The sequence below is a fragment of the Glycine max genome, chromosome 6, assembly GCF_000004515.6.
Source record: "Glycine max cultivar Williams 82 chromosome 6, Glycine_max_v4.0, whole genome shotgun sequence".
Classification (NCBI taxonomy): Eukaryota; Viridiplantae; Streptophyta; class Magnoliopsida; order Fabales; family Fabaceae; genus Glycine; species Glycine max.
Window position 1 is genome coordinate 50,115,352 of NC_038242.2, and position 26,018 is coordinate 50,141,369.

General features: G+C 33.4%; 4 protein-coding genes across 7 annotated transcripts; 3 read left to right on the top strand and 1 right to left on the bottom strand.

The window, feature by feature from the left end:
* Positions 1-1,158: 1,158 nt before the first annotated feature.
* LOC100777631 (hexose carrier protein HEX6) lies at positions 1,159-4,274 on the top strand. The gene is made up of 3 exons (XM_003527501.5): positions 1,159-1,397; positions 2,278-2,600; positions 3,124-4,274. Exons 1-3 carry the CDS (start codon positions 1,268-1,270, stop codon positions 4,174-4,176), a joined length of 1,506 nt encoding a protein of 501 aa, XP_003527549.1. The 5' UTR covers positions 1,159-1,267; the 3' UTR covers positions 4,177-4,274.
* A 6,792-nt stretch (positions 4,275-11,066) lies between these two features.
* On the top strand, positions 11,067-13,802 carry LOC100817562 (hexose carrier protein HEX6). Its single transcript, XM_003526324.5, has 2 exons — positions 11,067-11,812; positions 12,604-13,802. Exons 1-2 carry the CDS (start codon positions 11,357-11,359, stop codon positions 13,678-13,680), a joined length of 1,533 nt encoding a protein of 510 aa, XP_003526372.1. The 5' UTR covers positions 11,067-11,356; the 3' UTR covers positions 13,681-13,802.
* A 1,871-nt stretch (positions 13,803-15,673) lies between these two features.
* LOC100527747 (probable isoaspartyl peptidase/L-asparaginase 3) lies at positions 15,674-19,274 on the bottom strand. 4 transcript variants are annotated; one of them, XM_003527502.5, is made up of 7 exons: positions 19,056-19,274; positions 18,695-18,869; positions 17,744-17,808; positions 17,239-17,631; positions 17,107-17,165; positions 16,597-16,701; positions 15,674-16,171 (listed from the first exon to the last, which is right to left on the bottom strand). In XM_003527502.5, exons 1-7 carry the CDS (start codon positions 19,107-19,109, stop codon positions 15,952-15,954), a joined length of 1,071 nt encoding a protein of 356 aa, XP_003527550.1. In that variant the 5' UTR covers positions 19,110-19,274; the 3' UTR covers positions 15,674-15,951. The 4 variants fall into 4 exon arrangements, with proteins under 4 accessions (XP_003527550.1, XP_014632349.1, XP_014632350.1 ...); XM_014776863.2 differs by lacking the exon at positions 19,056-19,274 and having other exon boundaries at positions 17,744-17,851; positions 18,695-18,832; XM_014776864.2 differs by lacking the exon at positions 19,056-19,274 and having other exon boundaries at positions 17,239-17,642; positions 17,744-17,851; positions 18,695-18,832.
* A 4,288-nt stretch (positions 19,275-23,562) lies between these two features.
* LOC100778713 (60S ribosomal protein L11-like) lies at positions 23,563-25,634 on the top strand. The gene is given in 5 exon segments (NM_001255828.2): positions 23,563-23,614; positions 23,751-23,858; positions 23,942-23,984; positions 24,632-24,827; positions 25,334-25,634. Coding segments are annotated over 5 exon segments (546 nt in total). The 5' UTR covers positions 23,563-23,611; the 3' UTR covers positions 25,530-25,634.
* Positions 25,635-26,018: the final 384 nt, after the last annotated feature.

Sequence of the window (26,018 nt, forward strand, 5' to 3'; positions counted from 1 at the left end):
ATAATAAAAGGGCCTTCAGAAGGAAAGTATTTTTCAAAACTATGTTTTAACAAATAAAAGGGTATACAATTGAAAATAAAAATATAAAGAGTAGGCCGGGAGGGGTGTTCATAGAAATATAGAGATGTAAATAGCAAGTGCCTTTCTATTGTTTTGGAACTGTAATAAGCAATGGGCTGGAGGCCCAATGAATTAACTTTGAAATTTTTTGGGCACAAATATTCGCAAAAAATGATTTTTTTTATGTTAATAATTTCTATGTAAATTAACACATATTTATATTATTTTGTTATATACAATTTAATTAATGACCCATTAATTTAATCAAAATGATCCGTCAACTTAATTCTTTAACCCACCCACTCACTAGTCTGAGTTTAATAACTATGTGTAAGTGTAACAATTCTTTCTGATTACAAGTACCAACTATAATATATGTAATTCCTGCTTAATAGATATTCATGATTTTTTTTTTCTGGGTTGCCTCGTGGAAAGGTTTAAGTAACTTCCAGGAATAAGCGATCTTGCATCACTTAAATTAGTGAAAATGAGTTGTTTCAGTAATTAAGCAACAATTGTGTATTAGAGATTATCCACACCACACGTGTGTACACAGGTCATGTGCAACTTCAAAGTTCTACGCACGTTCCTTTGTAGAGACCAAAGAAAGCGACATTCAAAGTTAGTGGCAGGACTGACTGATAATAGTATTGAGTATGACAATGACACTGTTGAAATAGAGTTTTGAATAAACATGTATAAGTGAAGAAAATAAGAATATAAAATAAAATAATTTTATTTCATAAGTTAAAATTAATTTATACTTAAGTTAATTTGTATATATAAAAGTAATTAAGTGTTTTCATAACATGAAAATCGTCTGGTTGACCGAGTGGTTGATCATGAATTTAAATCCGGAAACAGTCTGTTTGCATATGTATGGATAAGATTTGGTTCAACAATCCTCTCTCACAGTTTTGCATAGCAAGGAATCTTTGGATACTACAGTATCCTAATTTTGTTTATACTTAAGTTAACTTGTAGTTTTATTATTTAACCCTTCCAAAAATTGATTTTAATTTATGTATAAATTAATTTTAGCCAATAAGAAAAAAAATAATTCATTTTATCTAGTTGTTTTTTTCTTTATAAGTATTTGTCGAAAAGTTATCCAAAATGATCAATATTGTCTTGTATTGATGTATACACAATTAGACAATTAGTCAAGAAAGGCTGCACTGTGTTTTAGGTACTCGAGTAAGCAGCTATGGCAGTGGGATTGGCAATTGCAAACGAGGGAAGAGGTTACAGTGGGAAGATAACTTCTATTGTGATTCTATCTTGCATGGTGGCTGCCACTGGAGGCATTATCTTCGGTTATGATATAGGAATTTCAGGCATGTATATTTAACATAATTTCATATTATTGATATTTATTAATTACCAGTATCTAACAGTGGAAATATGTGTTAGATTGTAAGAACATATATGGTGTTTTCTGGTGTACTAAGAACATGGTGTTGTACCTTTGTTACTGCTTTCATGACCATACACACGTGTGGATAAGTTTAGTGGAGGAAAATTCATTATTTTTATTTTAATCTCATACTAGTTTGTTTGAGATGTGGAACTGGATTAAAATTCTGTATAAAATGACTACAAGATTATCGTATTCGGTATCACTTTATAAACTTGAGAGCATAAGCCACTGTGCTATATATTTTCAATATATAAAACCGTTAAATTTGCACATAAAACAACTAATTAATTTCTTTTACATGTGAAAATTTAGAAGGTTTTTCATTTTTGGTTGGTTGGGGTCAAAAGACGAGTTTGAAGACAGTGAACCTTTATTGCCTGCAAGACCAAGTATTGGCAAATTGAACCAAAGAGGGGGAATGTTAGCATGATTGAAACAAAGGTGAAATGTTTTTAGAGAATAAGATAGTAACTTAGCAAGCATATTTGAATAAGCAATATTACTATGCACCATTTTTTTTTTGGAAAGCACTATCACCTTATTTTTTAAGGATGAAAAATTCGGGGATGATTTTTTTCATGTAATGTTTATATTAACTTTTATCCCTAAGCAGAAAAAAAATGTTGTTCAACCATTTTATTATTGTATTTCTACTTCATAGGTTTTTGTTCTACTCTGTAAACATTTTTTACTTAATTAAAAGATATGCATTTACATATGTTTGCAAGTTTTCTCCTTCAGTTTGATCACTGATATTGTATACTTTGATCAACTTCACTAATTTGCAAGAATTGCAGGTGGAGTAACATCTATGGTGCCATTTTTGGAGAAATTTTTCCCAGATGTGTACACCAAGATGAAGCAAGACACCAAGGTTAGCAACTACTGCAAATTTGATAGCCAGCTCCTAACAGCATTCACTTCATCACTGTACATAGCAGGCCTTATAGCATCCTTCTTTGCCTCATCAGTCACAAGAGCCTTTGGCCGAAAACCATCAATCCTCATAGGTGGTGCTGCATTCCTCATTGGAGCAGCTCTTGGTGGTGCAGCTCTCAACATATACATGCTTATACTTGGTCGAGTTATGCTTGGAGTTGGGATTGGATTTGCCAATCAGGTACCTTTTATCCTTAATTACAATCTCCTTGCATATTTATTTGATTGGTCCACTAGAAGTGTTCTAAGGTATCAGTTAAGGTATCACTAGAAGTGTTACTTAAAATGGGTATTAAATGATTTTGAATAAATAATATATGCACTTGCAGCGTAAAGATTTTGGTTTTTTAAGAGGTCATCCACTCATAATCTGTGATATATAGTATGTGTTTCTTGATTTTTTTTTATGGTGACTATCTTATTGGTTTACCGCATAAAAAAAATTGTACCGAAAAAACATGTTTGCTAAATGTTCTATTTTAGAGTATAAAAAATTTATATTTTCAATCAATTAAAAATTATTATTAGCATGATTTTCAATTATGATTGTAATTGGATGATACGGTAAAAATTATTATTAGTCTATTTAATATTTCTGAATTGCTAATGCTTAACATTTGCTATATTGGATTATTTGGGCATTGTTAACATAATAAAAACATGAGTATAATCTTATATGGATGCAAAATTTCATTGTTTTGCAGTCAGCTCCATTATATCTCTCTGAAATGGCACCTCCAAGATACAGAGGTGCCATAAACACTGGTTTCCAGCTTTGTGTTGGCATTGGTGTTCTATCAGCTAATCTGGTCAACTTTGGCACAGAAAAAATCAAAGCTGGTTGGGGTTGGCGCATTTCTCTAGTTATGGCAGCAGTTCCAGCCTCAATGCTCACTTTTGGGTCACTTTTCCTCCCAGAAACACCAAACAGCATAATCCAACACGACAAGAACCATCAGAAGGCTAAGTTAATGCTGCAAAGAATCCGCGGCACCGATGATGTCCAACAAGAACTTGAAGACCTAATTGAAGCAAGTGAGATGTCAAATTCCATCAAACACCCATTTAAGAACATCTTGCATAGAAAATATAGGCCTCAACTTGTCATGGCAATAGCCATACCCTTCTTCCAACAATTCACAGGAATCAATGTCATATCCTTCTATGCTCCAATCCTCTTCCTAACAATCGGATTAGGAGAAAGCGCTTCGCTTCTTCTTTCAGCAGTTGTGACTGGATTTGTAGGCACTGCTTCAACATTCATATCAATGCTCATGGTTGATAGACTAGGCAGAAGAGTCTTGTTCATATCTGGGGGAATTCAGATGTTCTTCTCACAAGTTTTAATAGGGAGCATCATGGCAACTCAACTTGGTGACCATGGTGAAATAGACAAGAAATATGCATATTTGATTCTAGTTTTGATATGCATATATGTTGCTGGATTTGCATGGTCTTGGGGGCCACTAGGATGGTTGGTTCCTAGTGAGATTTTCCAACTGGAGATTAGATCAGCAGCACAAAGTATTACAGTTGCTGTGAACTTTTTCTTCACCTTCATAGTTGCTCAAACTTTTCTCATCATGCTATGCCATTTCAAGTTTGGCACTTTTTTCTTTTTTGGGGGATGGGTGGTGGTGATGACAGCATTTGTGTACTTGCTGTTACCAGAGACCAGGAATGTGCCAATTGAGCAAATGGATAGGGTATGGAGAGAACATTTTTTTTGGAAAAGAATTGTGGGACAAAGGAGTTAAGGCACCAAGATAGTGGTGCCTTGATATATATCACTCCACAATTAAGCAAGTTACAAGTAGTCAAATGCTTCTCATGTTAGTATGACTAATTTCTATAATTTGATTGCCAAGTTGCCTCGATCAAATTTGGAATGATGGGAGTAGAACAAAGAAAAAAAAAAGGATCGCCTAAAAATATTCACACACAAGCACATTTATATATATATTCATCTCCATAATTTAATTCTTTTAAAGCGAAAGAAACACTTTAATTAAAATAAAAAAAGTAGAGAATTATATTTATGGATTATAAATAAAAATAGATATTAATTGACGGATTAGTTGAATAACACAATCTAACTTAACCTTTTTTTTTTTACATATTAAATGAATTGATGAGCTAGATTCAATCAATTTTGACATACCAAGACATTGTTATGGGTCAAGGTGAACAAAAGCAACAACATATGACAAAAATATGAATGATTGGGGATAATTTTTTGTCATCGTTTGATGAATAATAGACAACATAAAATAAAATAATATAAAATTTAATAAAATAATATTTTTAATATTAATTATATTAATAGTATTTATATTATTATATATATTATAAAATAATATATATTATTATATATTTTAATATATCATAAATATTAAAAATAATATATTAAAACTGTTATAGCCATAATATTTATATATTAAATCATATTTATCATACATTAAAATATATAATATATATTATTTTATATATACATATTATAGCTTTTTAATTCAACGTGTGTTTTGAAATAAAAAAAATTAAACAAAAATAAAAAAAAATATAGAAATTAGAATAAAAAATTTCAATACATTTTTCTTTTTTGAAAAAAAAAACCTCAGTTACTATTTGTACTACTATTGATTAATGGAGAGAGAAAGAGAGAAGAATAAGGATATGTATTAATGTCTTTTTATTATTTTGTATATAGGATAATAAATTATTCATGACCTTCTAAGTATCAAAACTGATATTTTGTTATGTTCTTATCTATTTAATTTGTGCAATAATCATTTTTCAAATCAAATTTTAAACAAAACTGATATTCTGTCTAATATCACATTATTTAGCGAATGAAATGTGAAAATAATAGTCTTTGAACACTAATACTAGCCAAATGCTACCATCCGTGTTCACTCAAATGTGGGAGATATTCGTGTAACCATATCCTGAGAGAAGCAAACCAACCACCCAATGCCTTGGCAAAAATGGTTTTGAGGGAAGATGTTTACCATATTTTTGCTTTTGCTTCTGACTTTATTTTGCCTACTTTAAGAGTTTATATGACTCAAGTTTGTTTTCCTAGAGGTTTCTAGTCCTTTTTCTTTTGATGTATTTCTATATGTCCAGACACCAATGCGAGTTAATAGCACATTAAATGTTCAAGAAGTGTGGATGTTTCTATAAGTGTTGTCAGTTGCTTTTTGGACTGATTGGTCGGGGCCTATTATTCAAGAATTGCAGGACGCTTTTGTGAGACAATGCCATTCATGGCACAAAACACAGCTGAGACATTAAAAGAAAATGGGGCAACGTTAACATAGTTGCGTAATAGAGGTGTTTGCGAGACAAGTTAAGATGGAATTGGTTTTGCCAATCAGATACCTTTATCCTTACAATTTCCTTATATATATATATATATTTATTTCATAGGTATAGCTTGGTTTAATCTAGTGTTTTATCTTTTAAAAGTTTAATTTAATCAATTATTTATTTAAAACGATTCAATTTGAATGGTCCCTACCATCCATCTAAAAGTAATGCCGAAAATAAAATAAATATATTAGTCGCTAAAATTCATCATAAAATATCAATGTTACTTCCTCCCCCTCTTCTTCAAATTTCTCTGTGTTGTCATAAGGTCTACTAGTGAAAGAAATCAAACCAAATAAAAAATGGATTCAGTTGGGTCAAACACTTTTTTTAGTGTTGGTGTGGGTTCATACACTGATGTCTGGTTCTTTGGGGTTGGTATCAAGGTGTGTTTGCGGGACGTTTTTTTTTTCGGTGTAGTTATGGGTATCAGGGTTGAGTAGCAATTGTGTTTTTTAGTTTTGTTACTAGTTATAGACTCTGTGTAATTTTGTCTTTTATCTGACACTTTCTATCCCAACATACATATTTATATAATATTATATATGAAAATACAGAATTAATTAAAGAGATTTTATTCAACAAACATAAAAGAGTTCATGTGGATAAAATGTTAATATCCACATTAATCATCAAGTTAAAAACTTATCAAATAAGAGTATGAAAACATCTCCGACCCAAAATAAGATTGTCAATTTTTTTTTTACAAAAGGAAACAAGTTAATTAGCGAAATAACATAAAGTAACATGTTCGAAATATTATGCAAATAATACAAAAACTCATGTTTCAATGTCACATCCTATCATAGCGTTGTGTTTCAGCATCCTCTAGCACAAGGTTCTTTAAAATCATCCACCTAACCATCTGCTCCCACGAACATAAGGTTCGAAATCATCACAAGATTCATTACACATGTGTTATACAACAGATACACTAAGACTCAATCCTATATATAATGTGATATCATGTCAGTGAAAATCCTCATCAAACACCTACGAGTATATGACAAAACAAACCACACACTGGTAAGTTAGGTCACTCTCACTAGGTAAAATCATAGGGAGACCAGTCAAGGTCACATTGTTTGACGAGAATGCTCCAACCATGTGGAATCGGTACAAGCTTAAAGGAGCATTCAAACCGGGTGTATTTACCCACAAGGCCTAGACTTCGAAGAGTCTTTCAGAGCCTCTCCATCCTTATTCAGGTCCAACCTAGAAAAAATTTTAACATGCAGACTCCATCTATGAACTATAAAAAACACATGACTCCTTAATTGTTCTCAAAATAATTTTAACTCGTTGCATCTCAAAGTGATTAAACTCATTGGGTTCCCACAATGGATCCCATCATAATACTCATTGTGTGTTAATTTGTCGCCCTTAAAGAGTCTTACAGTCATGTAATTGTACAGTTTATAGCTCACAACATTTTAATACATGTGTGATCTCACAATTTAACACATACTCAACTTGTCACTTATGCACAATTCACACACATTCATAATCCCAAGACATCACATCATCACGCCTCATGCATGATATACATATCACACAATAATAATATTAACATGTTATGTTCATATGATTAATCATCTCATTAAAACAAGCATTTAAAATCATATATGTGTTGTTGGAGTTTGAACTATACAATACACATAATTACTCAATTGTTTTCAAAATCATTTTAATCACATTACGGCATCAATTGTCCAAAACATAACAATCTCATAATTATAATCATAAAGACAGAATTACAATATAGTAAACATCCCAAAATAAACCTCAATACGGCATCAATTGTCCAAAACATAACAATCTCATAATTATAATCATAAAGACAGAATTACAATATAGTAAACATCTCAAAATAAACCTCAATTTGATCATTTAAGGATCCCTACACATATTTATTTTAACCCTAATTGCGATAAACTCATCACTTACCTCTAAGTAGGCTCACGTGCGTAGTACGGTAGCAATAGTGGTGTCTCTAGCGGTTCCCAAGATTCCTCAAATTTTTCCTCTGTTTACTTTGTTAGGGTTTCCAAGCATTAGAGAGAAGGAGAAGAGATTGGAGTCTCATTTTCATTGTCTTTGTGCGAGGGTCATTTCTCTTTCTGTAGATATTATTTCACAAATTCCAATGGTGGTAATGCATGAAAATAAGTTTTGAACTTGGTGTCCAAATTTAAGCATGATCCAACGGTTGACAAGTTTGAGTTCATAATTTTACAGGGACAAATTTGAGTGTATGCGAAAAAAATAAGATTTTGGAAGAGGAAGAAGGAGAAATGAAATTGAGAGTAAGAAAGAGCGTAGAGACATATCATAAATCTAAAAACTGACTTAATATGTCTTTATTTATAGTTGAGGTATTCTCAAATTAAAACATCCCTTTATTTTCTAAAACATTTTATTGTATTTATTTTATAATAATACTATGAAACCCTTATTTTAATTAATAAAAACATTTTTCTCTCATTTATTTAATTTCTAAAAATTCTATTAATTTTTAAACAAAACTCTTTTTATTTATTTGATGAAAAACGGGATGTTACATTTTAGACACACTAATCACACATATGTGATTTAGTGTGTTTCTCTTAATTAAAATTGTTTTTTTAGTTAAATAAATAAATAAAAAATGTAGTCACGCAAATGATTTTTTAGGCATTCTATAGATTCACATCACATTGCATGCTCTTGATGCAGTGTCATACTCAGGTGAAATCATATATAATTTTAAGTTTTATCTGTGTTCTTTTATACATGTTACTTACCAGTTACCACTGTTCTTTGTTAAATTAAGTAGACTTTTTAAAAAACAAAATTACATATTATTATGCTGGTGGAGGTAGATTATTGAGACCAATTAGTACCTTGTGGTTCTAAATATTAAACCAGATTTAGAAATGCCCAACCACACTTACCGAATTTTTGTTAATTTATTTGTATAATATCGAGCTGGAAATCAATTTCATGATCAGCAAAGTGTGATAAGAAGCTTTTATATGCTTCCAGTTTCTGTTATATCCTTATTCAATAGATAGATATGGGATTGTAAAGATGAAAAGGAACATAAATTGTTTTGTGCATTAATTATGGGATACTATATGTGCATGAGCTTATGTGTATATTTTCTAATTATACATGATACTTTCCCTGTCGATATATTGATTATTAAGAATCCAGTTCAAAACTAAATATTTATGAGGTTGAAAGATATGCAATAGTACAACCAAAATAGTATTGCTAGTACTAGCCTTTTCGGTTCTCTTTTGATTGAGATAAACTAGTTCATTGTTATTATCAGATGAAGCTCTTGCATCCTTGCATCATGCCGGGGCCATTTCAGCAATTAGGTCTACACTAAATTTACATGAGGATGCAGAAGTTGAGAGATCCAAGTTCAACTTGATGAAAAGGTCTCTCTGAGATATGGTGTGTCATCATGACTTGATGAGGTCCATGCCTCCTTTTTGTTTTTCTTTTTTTGGTTGGTTGGAGCATGAAATATAATGATATGAGAGATTAAATCTAATGGAAATTACTGTGTATCCTTTGACTAATAAATATAATGGAAGATTATATTATCTAGGTCTATTGTCATTTTGTTTTTTTCATTTGTCAAGTGCGATTCATGGCTCACTGTTCTGTCAATCATAGTAAAATGGAAAAGATTTATGTGCCTCCAATTTACTTTTAAATAAATGCATATGTATTTTGAAGATAAAAGATTACAACAAACTAGCATTGAAGTTGCAATTTTTGGTAACTGTAACTGTATATATGGTTAACAGTAACACTACTAGATTAAACCCTTGCTTGGACCGTATAAAATATATGATATTTGATCATACGATGTCATTACCGAATGTGTAAGTAATTGCTAGTAAAACATGAGCTTCATCTTTACGCCTAGGAATTAGTTTGTTGTTTGAATTTTGTTATTTACATATGCCTCAATTCTCAACTATATGCCATCAGGCTTATTGTTTATTATTATCACATAACTCAGTGAATAACATAATCCAATTAAATTTAGTACTCCCTTCCCTACGTCACATAAAAAAGTCGTGTAAAAAGAAAAACTATTTTTTTATTTATATCCCATGTAATATTAATAATGAACAACAAAAATTGTAAATAAATTACGGTTAATTTTATAAAATTATTATTCTCATTAATTTATTGATTTTTTTAATCTATTAATTTTTTTTGTCTGTAAAAAACTTAAAGACAACAAATATTATGAAATGAAGAGAATATATTTTTAGAACCTAATTAATAGGATATTTTCTTAATGGGACGTTTAATATAAGGAAAGTTTTTTTATGCCTTGAATCATCATCCTATTTTGAAAAAATCATGATTATTATGAATGATTAAATTTGTTTTGTTGGTCATAAATATTTTCATACAAGTTTAAATAAAAATGTAACATAGTATGTTTACCACATTTAGAGTAACATAATGTTTTTATAGCTATAAAACTTTCTTTCAACTTGAAAAAGTAACATTTTCATCTCTCCCATAAAAATATTTTTGTGAAAAATGTAGTAAAAATAATTTAAAAAAACTTTCCTGATAAGATTTTTAGGAAACTAAAAAAATTTCTTGTAGTCAAAGGCTCTAATTAGCATTTTAAAATATATAAATTTCTATAACCAAGATAAGAGCGGAACATTTTTAAAGATATATTAATGTAATTGGCATTTTAAAAGAGATTTTAAGTCAAAGATTTCACTCATATCTTAGTTATAGAAATTCAACCTCGCGTGCAATGTTCCTATATTCACAATTATGAAAACGCTGCACGTAATCCTTGGTACCATTGGTCCCATGCACATGTTCTAGTTAACCAAATTGCACAATTATTATTTTGAGGAAAGAAATCACTATTGAAGTTGTCGATTTTGTCCTTAAGCATATGGTTAGAGGCACATCTCTGTCACAGCGCATATAAAATGATTCTTCTCCAATTATAGAGGCAATGTAAGTATGCAAGTTTGACTTGTCTAGGTAGCAAGTTTGTCCCACTTTGATTTGAAATGAAAGAAACACGTCTCAATTCTCCAGTAAAGAAGTTCTTTAGGCCTTAAGATCAAAGCTAATCAAATTTCAGTAGTGACACTTAATGTTGAAAATTTCAAACCAATATACTGTTCTGAAATTTCCACATACCCCACTTGGACTTCATGTTAGGTTTTCCAATTGACTACAACAAGAACAACAAAGTTTTATCTCATTAGGTGAGGTCAATTACATAAATTACACAACCTCATACTGCACGGTTAAAAGTTAAAATTCTAAAGATATTATTGAGTCTAAGATCTCCCTTGATGATTTTCTCCAATGTCATTTTCATTCTCCCTCTTCTCCTTTTTTTTGGACTAAAAATCATGTTATCCACTCTTCTATCTGACACCTCTTGTGATCACTCTTCCAATTGATTACACAAGTCAAGAAATATTATTATTTGCTTATCATGACTTATGCATGATCCATATATGCAACCTCAAACTCTCTTAAGTTTCTACCTGTTTAAGCAGAAAGAAAAGACTAATGGCAGTTGGGTTGGCTATAACAAGTGAAAGTGGACAAAACAATGGAAAGATAACCCTTTATGTTGTCCTCTCTTGCATGATGGCTGCCATGGGAGGTGTTATCTTTGGTTATGACATTGGAATAACAGGTGGGGTGACCTCAATGGAGCCATTTCTGAAGAAGTTCTTCCACAAAGTGTACCTTAAGATGAAATTAGCTGATGACAAAGTCAGCAACTACTGTGTATTTGATAGCCAACTATTGACCTCTTTCACATCCTCTCTTTATGTTGCTGGTCTTGTTACTTCCTTTTTTGCTTCTTATATCACCAAAGCCTTCGGTCGCAAGCCATCCATCGTAGTCGGAGGTGCTGCATTTCTTGCCGGAACAGGACTAGGAGGTGCAGCTTTTAATGTGTACATGCTGATAGTTGGTAGACTTTTGCTTGGAGTTGGGGTTGGTTTTGCAAATCAGGTAGTTACTCTATGTTTCATATTTTTTTTCTTCATGTTTCTATAGCATCACAAGCATTTCAAATATTGTATATAGCTTAAGATTCGATTGGAAACTAGAAAATAGGCAACAAAAAGGAGAACTTGAATTTAGGATATAACTTCTTTACTGCAAAGTGCATTTAGATCGTTAAAGATAAAAAGAATAACCATTGATTATGATTTTTTTTGTTAAACTATTCTCATGCTAGTATAGCTTATAGGATCACTGCATGATCTATATTACACATCCATAAAGGGAAAATTGGTAATTCTCATGCTTTCTATGAGATTGTTGGACTATTCTCATGCTTTCTAGTAATGTCTATTATGTTGCCAACTGGCTCCAACCATCTCAAAGATACATATAATTTCTTGGCAAATACTAACAATTGTACTTAGGACATTGGTTTAGAAAATAAAAATAATAAGCTTTTATAGTAAAAAAAAATGCATTATTATATTAAACACATATTATTCGTTCCTTAATTTTTTAAGTAATTAGAATCATAATGCTCCATAACCTTTGGACCCTTAACAACAAGGATTTGACTCCTCCAAAGTGAGCAACTCATTTTAGAGAATAAAGTAAATAATATTAGTCATGGATGAGAAAATTAGCTATCGATTAGGTGCACATGCACAACAAATTATGATGTTGGAAATATCAAAATTGTTTTTCTCAACTGAAATTACATTATTTCTTACTTTAGAGGGGCCAAATCCCAATAACAAGACACTAATTTCTTTCAAATTATGTACTTGTTTTTGCAGGCAGTTCCTCTGTATCTTTCTGAAATGGCACTACCACGACTAAGAGGGGCAATTAACAATGGCTTCCAATTAAGCATTGGCATTGGTGCTTTGTCTGCTAATCTAATAAACTACGGAACAGAAAAGATTGAAGGAGGTTGGGGTTGGCGCATGTCCCTAGCCATGGCAGCAGTTCCAGCCTCAGTCCTAACACTAGGTGCACTTTTCCTCCCCGAAACTCCCAACAGCGTAATCCAACGCAGCCATGACAAACAAAAGGCCAAGCTAATGCTTCAGCGAATCCGAGGCATGGAAGACGTGCAAGCAGAACTTGATGACCTTATAAAAGCAAGTTCTCCTTCAAAAACCAACAACAAACAATCTCTTAAGCTCATTTTGAAAGGAAGATATAGGCCACAGCTTGTGATGGCATTAGCAATACCATTTTTCCAGCAAGTGACAGGGATCAATGTCATTGCCTTCTATGCCCCTTTACTTTTTAGGACAATTGGGTTAGGAGAAAGTGCATCGCTGTTGTCAGCTGTGATGACAGGAGTGGTAGGTACTGGCTCAACATTCATATCAATGTTCGTAGTGGATAAACTTGGAAGGAGAACCTTGTTTATGATTGGGGGCATTCAAATGTTTGTATCACAGTGTATAGTTGGAGGCATAATGGCACTTCATCTCAAAGATCATGGTGGATTAAGCAAAGGGTATGCTTTTGTTGTTTTGGTTATGATATGCATATATGTTGCTGGGTTTGGATGGTCATGGGGGCCACTAGGTTGGTTAGTACCAAGTGAGATTTTTCCTTTGGAGATTAGATCAGCAGGGCAAAGCATCACAGTGGCAGTGAGCTTTATCTTCACTTTCATTGTTGCTCAGACTTTTCTGTCCATGCTTTGCCACTTCAGGTCTGGGATTTTCTTCTTCTTTGGAGGTTGGGTGGTGGTGATGACTACGTTTGTGTACTATTTCCTGCCAGAGACCAAAAGTGTGCCACTTGAACAGATGGAGAAAGTGTGGCAAGAGCATTGGTTTTGGAAGAGAATAGTGGGTGAAGTGAGTGATAGACAGCATAAAGGTGAGATATGAATCTGATGCTTCAAGGAAGATCTAAATCAAATGTTCTACGGATGTTAGCCTTTAGCACAAGAATTTGTCCGTATATCATTACACTGATCATAAAAGCAATAAAATTGTTTTTTGTTTGAAAAGATAGATTTTAAATTTATAAACTGATTAGCAGTATTTGGGGAGAGAAAGAGAAAATCGAACACTGGAAAACTGCCATAGAGAAAGATGTAAACAGGAACAAGTTATCACTCTAGAACTCGAATGCATCTTGACTTAGTCGTTTTACTTAAGAGTAGCTTAACTTCTTATTTTACTTTTTTATTTGTCTGATCAGTGTGGAAAATTCAAGTAAAATAAGACATGGTCAGTAAGATGAATGCTAGTTAGCCATTGCAGTTAAAGGTACCATTGTTCATATGGCTGTTTTCGAGTACAGATGAAGTGCATGTCAGAATTTTCTTAGAGTGTGTTTGGATAGAGTAATTTAACTAGGTAATGTATTTTTTATAGAAAATTAAATTCTTTTTTATTAAAAGCAACTGTTTGAATATTTTAGTAAAAGGAATTCAAAATTTTAGAATTTTAAAAGGGATTTTAGTTAGTTGAAAGAATAGAATTTCAAATTCTACCTTTAAGAGAATGAATTTCAAATTCTCGAAAGCAAGTTTTTCTTCGGCTACAACGATCCAAAGTTCTGGTTCCCCAAACAAATACCTCCCAAGCCGGAATCTCAGACTACTTTGACGTGGACTGCGTCTCCGCAGTCAAAAACCAACGCGGCAAGATATGTCGCCGAAGAAGAAATCCGGCGACCAGAACGCCACCATCGCAGACTACTTCGACGTGGCCGTTGACACCGGAGTCGGCAGCATCTTCACGGTGATGCTCTTCTCCATCAAAGTCCTCGCAAACCTGTAAGAGAATAACCACCACGATTTCCTTCTGCCGCTGCGTCCCAACCTCGACGATCTCCACCAGCACCGGCACGCCTCCTTCCTCCACCAGCGCCGCCCTCGCCTCCAGTACTGCCACCAGCATGCTCACCATGTATGCCGACTTGTCCACCATGTTCGACTCGAAGTCCGCCATCAACTCCACCAGCACCTTCATGATCCCCGCCTTCACCGCCCTAATCTTGTTCTCCTTCACCATGCACAGCGAGTACAGTGCCGTCGATGCATCCTTCTTCGCGTGGAACCCCCCACTCTCCAGGAGGCTCACCAACAGTAGAATCACGCCGGACTACCCGATCGCCGCCTTGCTCTCCTCCACCTGCGAGAGTCTTAGCAATGCGCACGCCACGTTCTCCTTCGTCGTCGGGGTTCCCGCGCGCACGTGCGATGCTCTTCTTCTCGACGCTTCAACTTTTAATAAAGGAATCCAAATATAGAATTTTAAAAATAAAGGAATTTAAATTAGAGCATTTGAAATTCTCAGAATTTAAAATTCTTAAGAATTTTAAATTGTCTCATCCAAACACACTCTTAGTTCCCTAGATCTAGGTGTTTTCTTTCTATTTCACGAAAACTAAACAGAAAAACTCCAGTATCTTGAACCAAAAATTTGTCACAGAAAAAAGGTGGCAGATATAATTCAAGTGCGTATCACTACTCTTTCTTTAATTTTACCTCTTCAAGACAGAAAAGGTGTTGGTAACTGACATGAACTGAATGATCATGTTCGAACATGGAAGTACCATGTTGGTAATCTTATGAAATGAAACAAGGTGATTTTCAAATCAGTCATGATGTCATTTTTCCTTAGATTGGTTTGTAGCAAAAATGATGATAACAAAATGGCTTAAATAAGAGATTTATTCTGCTTGTATATGTAGAGATTCATCTTAATCAATATAGCAATGCGACGAACAAGCTTACGCTATAACCATAAACCATTTAATCTCAGGACAGGAAGTGTGGAAAACTAAGAAAATTCCAATGTGGCGGAGAACTGTCCATCCACATTCAATTCAAGCACTCTCTAACCTTGTGCATTATAACAATCACAAAAATAACAGTAAGGTGTTGTAAGACTTGTTATTAATTCTTACTTCTTAGGCAGACAACATTCAAATCTCGTAGTCTGAAATCTTCATGCAAGCATAGTTGATATTGCAAACAATCTTGCACAATCAATGTTAATTGCTCGGTTAATATCAGATGCAAGAATAATATTACAATATAAGCACATTTATGAGCCACTAACTTTCCCTGACCAACAAAATTAGCATGCTGATTTGAATTAATTGTTGGAACTTGGAACATACTCATTTCTTGAACAGTCTCTCTCTCAAGGTAGCACAGTAAAAACTTCCACATCTTTCATTGCAGGGCTCTTGACTGAGTATTTAAATGTCCAACCATGGCAGGCACCAGCATGTTCCCCCTTTTTATTGAGGGCAACAATGGCTCCCAAAAAATCTGGAAATTTTCTTGCTATTCGTGTTATTGCATCTTTAGCAGCAAGTTTGGGTTCCATTCCCAACCTCATACTCTCCACAACTTGATAGCTGAAATTGAATAGAAGTGTTAATCTTGATATTCATAAGAAAAAACACATTAGAATAGGTAATTAAAGTTGTAACTATACAAGAGTAAGACAGCTTGAAACTACCAACAAGGTAAAGAATGCGTTTTCACAGGTCAATGTACCAAGAAAAAAAATTAAGTTTCAATACACTACAGTTGCAAAAGGATTACCATTTAGCTATTAATCAAGAAACATTACATGATGGATCAGGTATTGCTCCTCAAGATTACCAAGCTTTAACAAGCAATAGATACATAATCAAGTCATAGCAGTAGTGAATGATAAGACATTTAATATAAAACTGATTTTGTGTATATGCCATTATGAATAATAACTTTCTGAAGACAATCAAACAAAAAGCAACTCTGAATGTAAACTAGAGAAACTAGAGAGTTTAGGCATTACCATGGAAGGAAGCGCATCATGATGTCACCATCCCCAGTTGCACAACATGCACCAACTTCATCAATGGCATATGCTGAGGATCCAGCAATGGGACCATCTCCTACTCTGTAATCAATGAAAAAGATTCAAAGAAAACCTAATTATAAAATGCATCAATAGAACATACAAAGGATGATTGATAGATGCTGCATTAACAATGTGTGGTGTATATCTGAGCATATGTACTTGGGAATTGATAAAGGCAATTTGTGAAGGGCTAAATGGAACCATTCTCGCCGGTGAGATATAAAGAGCTCTAATTGATAAACCCATCCCTTCTCATTCTAAGTATAACAGTCATGAGAGTTAGAGTGTATTTGTTGCCACAACAACAATAAAAAATAAAAATAAAAATTGCATGTGGCTTTTATAAAATTGCTTGATAAGGAAGAAAACTTCGGCCATTCAAAAAATCAAAAGATCTGTCCACTTCAAATACTGGCACTGGCAAGGTGGCACCCACAAGGTTACCTGCCAGGAATCTTGAATGTTGCTCCATTAGTTGATGTGCCAACAGCAATGTGTCCCATCTATGCCAAATAAAAAGTGTCATTTGCATTTGACAATATGATGCATACAAATCAATTTTATGCTATATCTTACTCTATCAATAACAGCCATTGATATAGTATCATGGCTATGAAGACCGACACGAAGTAAATTGGAATTACTAGTTAGCATCTGAACAGTACTGGAGCATGTTTCATCAGGATGCCCCAGATAATTTGTTGGACGATAAGGACCACAACTATTTGCAGGTGATACATTTTTCCTGAAATTTGGTTGGCAGCGACTATCTTTCCATTTGGCCCACTTCTCCATAGATTCTGGTGAACTCAAGTTCGTGGGACCTGGAAGACCCATTGAAATAGCAAATTCTGATGCTTTCTCTCCTACCAGCAAAGTGTGTTCAGTATGTTGCATCACTAACCTGGCAGCTTTAATTCCATCCTTTACATATCTCATGGCTGCAACAGCTCCTACTTCCATTGTCACCTATGCATCCACTTAGCAGAAGATAGGACCAAAAATCATGCCAATGCATGAAAAAGTATAAAGCAAGGCACAAAATAATCAGCAGATGCAGAGCATGGTGATTGGTAGTTACCCCATCCATTATCAGAGCATCAATTGTAGTTTCTCCATTCTCATCTGGACTTCCACCCGGACCAACTGTTTAGAGTAGGATATCCAAAAGGCATCCATAAGGTAAGAACTATGTATAGAAAGAACAAAAACAACATCAAAAGTCTGTCTGATTCATTCTTATAGGGGTAAAATAAAGAGAAATTTTCACAACTCTCCTCTTCCTACCAAGCTTTATTGCCAATGCCTATCTTCCAAATAAGTTGTTCATAAACCACAACAAAACAAGTCACACTAGAGCAGAAATTTTGCTAAGTTGCAAAGTATAATATACAAGTTGCCTGTAATAGTAAAGCATATGAATCATATAGCAAGCTTCTGGCCGTAAAGTCGAGTAAATAATATTTTGTGAACCTAGTGTTAGTATCATCCCCAATAAGCACTCAGTAATAATAGAAGAAGCTCTTAGTCAAAATCATCAATCAAATACTTCAAAATCACAAAATGGAGAGATACATTGTTTCCAAATTCCAATAACATTACCCCCCCCCCCCCCCCCCCCTGCACACACAGAGTTGTCAGCTTCAGTTTCGATAATCTTCTTAATAAGCACTTATAAGAGAAGAAAATAAAAGGCAATGAACCAAACGTCACCCATAAGTTAAATCAACTTATGCACCTCAGCTTTAAGAAAGTTAGATAAGAGAGATTATGTAAAAAGTTTAAGGATATAAATTGATTTTAACTTACAGTAGTTTAATTCATTTCATAATCTTATTTTTTTTACTCCTATAAGTACTTATTGAGTTATCCAAAATGGGCCTTTATCAAAATCAATTACCAAATACTTAAAAATCACAATATGGAGAGACAAGTTCACACGCACACACACACACAATTTACAGGTTCCATTAAATAAAAAACAAAATTAAGTTGAAATATTGATATTGAAAAATCCTTGTTATGTTCCAACCTGTCCCATCACATCTGAGTTCCTCACAAGCTGAGCATCCTTCAACCACAGAATCCACAGCTGAAGAGCCAGCATCAACAGCCCTCCATGCAGCCCTAACAGCCTCGATAAAGGGCCACGTGCTCACAACCAATGGGTACTGTTCCGATTTCACAGTTTCATGCCCCACCACCACCTGATCACAAACAAACAACACCCATCACATCGAAACTTGCCTAAAGTTGAAAAGATTGAGACTTTAACCCAAAAGTTGCTGAATTTTGAGTGTTGGGAAATTCAAAATTGTTCATTTTATATTCTGATTAGGGAGGGACGGAGGGAAAAATGAGTTGAGAGAGAGAGAGAGGAGTGTGTTGGGTACCAAAGAGAGTAAAGGGAGGAGGAGGAAGATAATGTTGAAGGGCTTTGCAGCCATGGAGGTTCTAGCACTGTTCTTGAAGGCCTCTGAAAATGGAATGAATAGAGAGCAACCCAATTGAAGACTAGGATTGAAGTATGAAATGGGATAAAAATATGGTTAATTATAACTATTAAAAGTTGAATTGCAACCTCTATTATTAAAAAATTTAATCAAGTATAAATATTTCAATTGAATCCAAAGCAAGATTCCTATAAGTGTTAGAGATAACACATCCTCTTTCACAAATAATTTTTTCATCTTAATTAAAGTTCATTTAAAATTATGATTTAATTATTCATTTAGTCTCTATAGTTTCTAAATTTATTCAATTTAGTCATTATAGTTAAAAAGTGATTTTTTTTATCGTTAACGGACCTTGGCAAAACTCCCTCTACACCGCATCGTACCGCAAAACTCTCTTTGTGTTTTGAATTCATCTCCCTCTCGCTCACTTTCGTCCATTGTTGAGAATTAAAACTCATTGCGATTTGCTGCAACCAAGCGTTGACCTATGTCGTTCATTGTTGCAACGAACTGAAAACTCATTGTGATTTGTTACAACCTCGCACCTTAACCTGCCTTCATTCTCTGTTGAAGAAGAACACGTCTAGTTTTCAGTTCGTTACAACAATGGACAACATGGACTAACATTTGGTTGCAGCAAATCGTAATGAGTTTTAATTCCCAACAATGGATGAAAGTGGCCAAGAGGGAGATGAATTCAAAATGCAGAGGGAATTTTGCGGTGCGGTGGGAATTTTGCCAAGATTCTTTAACGGTGTTAAACAATTTTAACGGTAGGGACCTATTGGGAATTAAAAAGTAAACTAGAGAGACTAAAAAAGCCATTTATTAACTATAGAGACTAAATTGGATAAATTTGGAAATTATAGAAACTAAAAGGATAATTAAACCTAAAATTATTTATCTATCTCGGATAGCAAACAAGCAAAGGCATAAAGAAAGTCACATTAATAATCTCTAACAAAAAACATATTCACCATCTTCTATTAAAATTTAATGAGATGTTGCATTTCCGTTCTTTAATTCTTTTGTTCGTAACAATATTTTTATTATTCATTGTATATGATTTTGACTGTAATAACATTTATTTGATCTTAATTTTTGGTTGTTAATAAAATTTAACAATGCTTCATATTTTTTGTCATTTGATTTAACAAAGTTTTTTCTTCACTATTTAAATGATGAACATATAAAAGACGCACCAATATTTAATTGATTTGTAGTTATGAAAATCATAAATTAATAAAGTTTCCAGTTGACTTTCACAAGTCTTACTTTTAATTTAAACGAATACTCATATTTGTTGCTTCTAGTGGTCTTTGTGGACTAACTTATTTTTATATTGTATGTAATTTCTTTCATTTTCACAAGCTATTATGATAAAGGTCCTCTAAATTTCAGACATTTGTATAACAATATAATAAAATCAGGTCATGTGACTTAATTAATGATTCATTATTTGACCATTAATTCAATAGTTAAATATTTTGATTCAATAGATTAGTATTTTGATTGGGTGGATCACTGGTTTAATTTTTAAAATTTTGATTGTTGGTCACGCAATTGATTCACTTCAAGTTCTCCAAAGGGCAAGTAAAAATAGACGTTAACAATGAGGGAGGCTGAGAGTAACTACATAGCAACACGAGTGCCCACTCTCCAATTCAAATTCAATCAATTAAGAACCCTAGCTAGGGTCATGGCAGAGGATAGTCCTTATTCTTCTCCTCCTCCAACATCATTAGCTAATGCTCCTTTGGGTTTCGAGTGTGATCTTCTTAGTGAACCATCTTCAGGACATATTTTCTCGCGTTGGCTCCCAATCCACCAAGTCGCCGTCATCGACAGCCAAAGCAATGGTAAGTCCAGTGTCCTCGAAGCACTCATCGACTGCGTCTTTCTCCCACGTGACAATGAAATTTGCACGCGCCTGCCCCTCGTCCTACAGCTCGTCCAAACCAAGGTCACCAACAACGACGATGATGAGTACGACAAGTTCCTCCACCTCCTCAGCCGCAAATTCCACGACTTCTCCGAGATTCGCAGGGAAATTCAGGTTCATCACTTCATCCTCTTTTCACTATTTAAGTGACTTGATCCTTTGACATTAGTGAAATGGATTATAATTGAAGGTAGGTTAGTTAAATGAACTTTGAGGGGATATATAAGGTGAGTTAGATGGTTAAAGGAGAAGAGAAGAGGGAAAATGTCATGGGTTTAATCCCTCTAACAACAAATAAGTCATTGGTTTAAGTGGACAAATAAGGTCTTGGGTTCAAACCTTGTGGATGGAAAAAACATATTTGGAAGGGGAGACCCCATTAAAGGTAGCCAAATTTCCAGAGATTAATCATCAACTAAGCTAGTGGATATTCCGTGCCAATGTGATGGATACAAAAAAAAAACTAACATTTGCTGATAAAAAAATGAACTTTGAGGAATATTGTTTTCTCCTCTGACACTCTAGCTTTCAGTGAACCATTATGTACAAGTAATATTGTCTTCATTGAGGGTCCATTATCAATTGGAATTGATTTTCATGCTGTAAGATTGAAAGGTGGTTGAATTGGAGATTTTCATTATTTGAGTCTTTACAAAATTGATTATCTAGGGATTTCTATATATGTTCATTTTAATTCCCAAGCGTAAGTAACTCATCTCTTACCTCGATGTAATCGCTCAAGCGTTCTCCGTTTGCAATACTCTCTATAACTCCTCATCCGATTGCTCTATTAGGATTCTGGAGCTTCAAAGAAAAAGGAACATAAAATGTTTTGTAAAGTTGCTCAGGATTAAAAGTTTCTTTATATAGTGAGGAAAATGACGACCTAAATTTTATTCTTATTTTTATATATTTATTTATTTTATTTTTTTAAAAGAAAAACCAAAAGGAACAAACTATTACATCACATGTGTAGTTCAAAAGCGATAACGACGTCTCTAGTGGTTTCCTAAGATTTCTCAAGTTTTTTTTTATTGCTCTACTAGGGTTTTCATGCGTTAGAGGGAAGGAGAAGGGATTTGAGCCTCCATTTCATTGTCTCCACGCAAGGGACATTTCTTTCTTCATAGACATTATTTAGCAAATTCCAATAATGGGGATGTGTGAAAATGAATTTTGAATTTGGTGTTCAAATTTCAGGAGGATCCAATGGTTAACGAGTCCAAGATCGTAATTTTATGAGAACATATTTTGGTGTATGCAACAAAAATAAAGGATTTGGGGAAAGAAAAAGGAAAACAAATTTGAGAGGAAAAAAAGACACAAAGACGTATCATGTAAAAAATGACTTAATGTGTTTTTATTTATAGTTAGGGTGCTCTCAACCTATTATTTATTCTATTTTTCTTTATTTTATTATTTTATAAGAATAAACTCTATTTTACTTTCTATCAAATGAATAAATAAAATATTATTTTTGTTTTTGAAGAACATATATTTATTTCATTTACCTTAAAACAATTATTTAATTAATAATTTTTTTTCATTATTTATTTAATTACTAAAATCTCATTATTTTTCCTAAAATTCTATTTATTTTTAAATAAAATCCTTTTTGATTTATTTTACAAAAAATGACGTGTTACAACATTGACTAGAGCTATTTTTTAGTTAACATTAGTTTTAATTTTTTGGCCAAAATGGGCCAGGTCAGCCGAAAAAACCCTAGTAAAAAAGCTCGTGGATGTCAGCCAAAAAATCCTAGCCTATGTCGACAAAAAAAACACTAGTCAATGTCGACTAAAAATAGATCTATTGATGTCGGCCAAAAAATTCCTAACAATCTTGCTTAAAAAATAGATTTGGACAATGTCGGCAAAAGAACACGAGTCGATGTCGGCCAAAAGTGGATCTAGTTGATGTCGGCCTAAAAAATGAGTGTTTTGTGGTCGGTCAAAAAAATCTTGTCAAAATTTATCAATATTTGTATTTTTAAATTATTAAACATTTAAATATATTTTTTAATTAAATACTTCAAAATTTAAAAGTGTTTGTTTTCTATAAAGTTCAATATTGGAATTTTATTTATTTAAAATATAAAATAAAAATTTGCATATGGAGAAAATTAAATTGTTCTATCCAAACAAAGAATTTAAAAGTTTAAGAAATTTGAATTATTTATCCAAATAAAATATTTAGAAAGTGAAAGAAATTAAAATAAAAATAGTTCAAATACCTGAAATTTTGAAATTCCCAATCCAAACAAAAGTAAGGGTATTTTGGTCAAGGGAGTAATTATGACAGTAAAATTTTTAAATAAAAGATAAGAGAAGTGTACTTAGAAGGAAAGAGGAGTGGATATAGTATTTTGCACATTTATTGGGTCCTTTGTAGTGAGGCCTAATGCTTTTCCATTGACCCAATGACAATAGCGTGAGTGAAAAAAAAGCCCATCAACGTCGTTTTGTTCTCTTTATAGTCACAAACTCCTATGGTTGATTAGGGTTTTATCTCATTAACGTTTCTTCTCTTCACTCTGCCCGCTGCATCAATGGTAAACCCTTCTCCCTTTCCTTTCTTCATCTTTCGAAATAAAAAAATAACTCTTTTTCAAAAATTCTAATTATCTTTACATTTTATTTTTCTTAATTTATGGTTTTTGTTATGAATTGGAATGAACTTGGTTTCAGGCTTCAGAGAAGAAACTTTCGAACCCAATGAGGGAGATAAAAGTGCAGAAGCTCGTCCTCAATATCTCTGTTGGCGAGAGTGGAGATCGTCTCACCAGAGCCTCCAAGGTTCACTTCACTCCTTATTGCTTTGCTTTTTTAATTTTTAATTTTTAATTTTTAATTTTTAATTTCTGTTTCTCTTCTTGCAGGTGTTGGAACAACTTAGTGGCCAAACCCCAGTGTTTTCCAAAGGTTATTTCTCAATAAGTTTCTAAATGGGTAGTATTCAGGGATGCTGGTAATGGGCATAGATCTCAAATCTGTGTTCATTGAAACGTTTTGTTGATCATTTTTTGTGATTCTATCATTTTCCTAAAATATAGATTGCTGCTGGTGAAGTGATTTTGAAGAATTCCTAAGGTTTAGGGTAGTTTATTTTAGTGTTTTTAATGGAGAGTTTGTTTTGTTTTTTTAATTGTATTGTCAACATTCAAAGGTCTGATAACAGGGGTGGAAGTGTTAGTTTGAGTTTTGATTTTTTTTAATTATAATGATTAAGTGTGGACCTGTTCTGTGGTTATAATCACAGTAGTGGTGGGGCTAATAGAAGTGCATTTAAATGTCAATTTTTCTTCAGAAACTCGATTCAGAGGTTCATGGAAGACCTGAAAATGAGGTTTCTGATATATCTTGATTGTATGTCTTTCGTCCTGCTTAATTTAATTTAAACCATGTATGCAAGTCCAGAAGATGGAAAGCATAGTCTATTGCTCTGTTTGAAGAATTTTAAATAGTACTACTTGCTTTACCACTAGTGTATAATAATGGTTATTGATATATTTGACTGTTTTTCACTGTTGATTGGTAAATTATGTTTTTCCTCCGCTTGGTTTTAACAGCAAGGTACACTGTTCGTTCCTTTGGGATTAGAAGAAATGAGAAGATTGCATGCTATGTCACTGTCAGAGGTGACAAGGCAATGCAACTTTTGGAGAGTGGTTTGAAGGTGAAGGAATATGAACTTCTCAGAAGGAACTTCAGTGATACTGGTTGCTTCGGCTTTGGTATTCAGGAGCATATTGATTTGGGAATCAAGTAAGTTGAAGAACCCTTGGATTTTTATGCTGTTGTTTTTACTTTGCCTGAGGTAAACATTTTAGGACTTAAGGGAAGCTGATTATTTGATATGGGTTGTGGTGTGCACAATGCATATTCAAAATTTTGGATATGACATAACATATCTCTTCTCCTTTATGCTGCATTTCAGTTTTGACTTGAACCAAATGTTAACTGGTTCATAAATCTGTTTTCTATTGCTTGATGATTTTTTGGAAGCAGGAATTGCATTAGTTATAGTTAGGTTGATTTATTAATTAGTTTTTAGGCATGATGTTGTGTCTAACTGATTAACTGGTTTTGCAAATTGCATGCTGTCTTTAAATGACATAATCAAGTCTTCCCCCTCTTGGATTCATTCCCTTGTTATGTCAACTAATTTTTAGTTAATTTCCCCTCGTATATGTTTAATTATGTTTTCGGTTTCTTTGATTATGAAGATTTCAATTTACACATATTGGTCTTTGACTGTTGACTCTGCTCAGGTATGATCCTTCAACTGGTATTTATGGAATGGATTTCTTTGTTGTTCTGGAGCGACCTGGCTATCGTGTTGGACGTCGCCGAAGATGCAAGTCCCGTGTTGGAATTCAGCACCGAGTCACAAAGGAGGATGCTATGAAGTGGTTCCAGGTGAAGTACGAGGGAGTGATCCTTAACAAGTCCCAGGCTATTCTTTAGTTAGATTGAGTTCACTTTAGGAGTGTGTTATCAGTTTTGTCAACTATAGCTCGATCTTTCTGTGATATTATGTTAATTTTAAGGCAGGTTTTGAATCAATGTTTGTCATTTCAGTTTCGTGATGAAGGGTATGGATTAGCCCTGTTTAAACGGCACTTTTATTGCAAAGAACTCCTGAACCCCGCGTTATGCAATGATGTTGGGCAATTTACTTAGTTTTCTTTGCAACCAAATAAGAGAAGCATGTGCAAAACATTTTACTTGCGAGGGCCAGAACTAGCTAAATATACCTCAATACGGTGGAAAATACTCCTCCCCATTTACTGATGTAGACACAATGTGTTCATATCTCCTACTGGAAAATTCCACTAAATGGAGGAGTATTTTCCACTTTTTAAATGTATTTTCTCTTGGTTAAAATTTATTGAAAATATCAAATTTTGTGGGTGTTATATCATTTAAAGATTCTCCTGATTTTATTTTGAATAA

Coding starts and splice junctions, on each gene's coding strand:
- LOC100777631 (XM_003527501.5), top strand. CDS start 1,268: ATGGCAGTGGGATTGGCAATTGCAAACGAGGGAAGAGGTTACAGTGGG. Junction 1,398..2,277: donor TTATGATATAGGAATTTCAG/GCATGTATATTT, acceptor CAAGAATTGCAG/GTGGAGTAACATCTATGGTG. Junction 2,601..3,123: donor GGATTGGATTTGCCAATCAG/GTACCTTTTATC, acceptor ATTGTTTTGCAG/TCAGCTCCATTATATCTCTC.
- LOC100527747 (XM_003527502.5), bottom strand. CDS start 19,109: ATGGCTGCAAAGCCCTTCAACATTATCTTCCTCCTCCTCCCTTTACTC. Junction 18,870..19,055: donor TCCTCCCTTTACTCTCTTTG/GTACCCAACACA, acceptor GTTTGTGATCAG/GTGGTGGTGGGGCATGAAAC. Junction 17,632..17,743: donor ATGCTCTGATAATGGATGGG/GTAACTACCAAT, acceptor GTGGATGCATAG/GTGACAATGGAAGTAGGAGC.
- LOC100817562 (XM_003526324.5), top strand. CDS start 11,357: ATGGCAGTTGGGTTGGCTATAACAAGTGAAAGTGGACAAAACAATGGA. Junction 11,813..12,603: donor GGGTTGGTTTTGCAAATCAG/GTAGTTACTCTA, acceptor TTGTTTTTGCAG/GCAGTTCCTCTGTATCTTTC.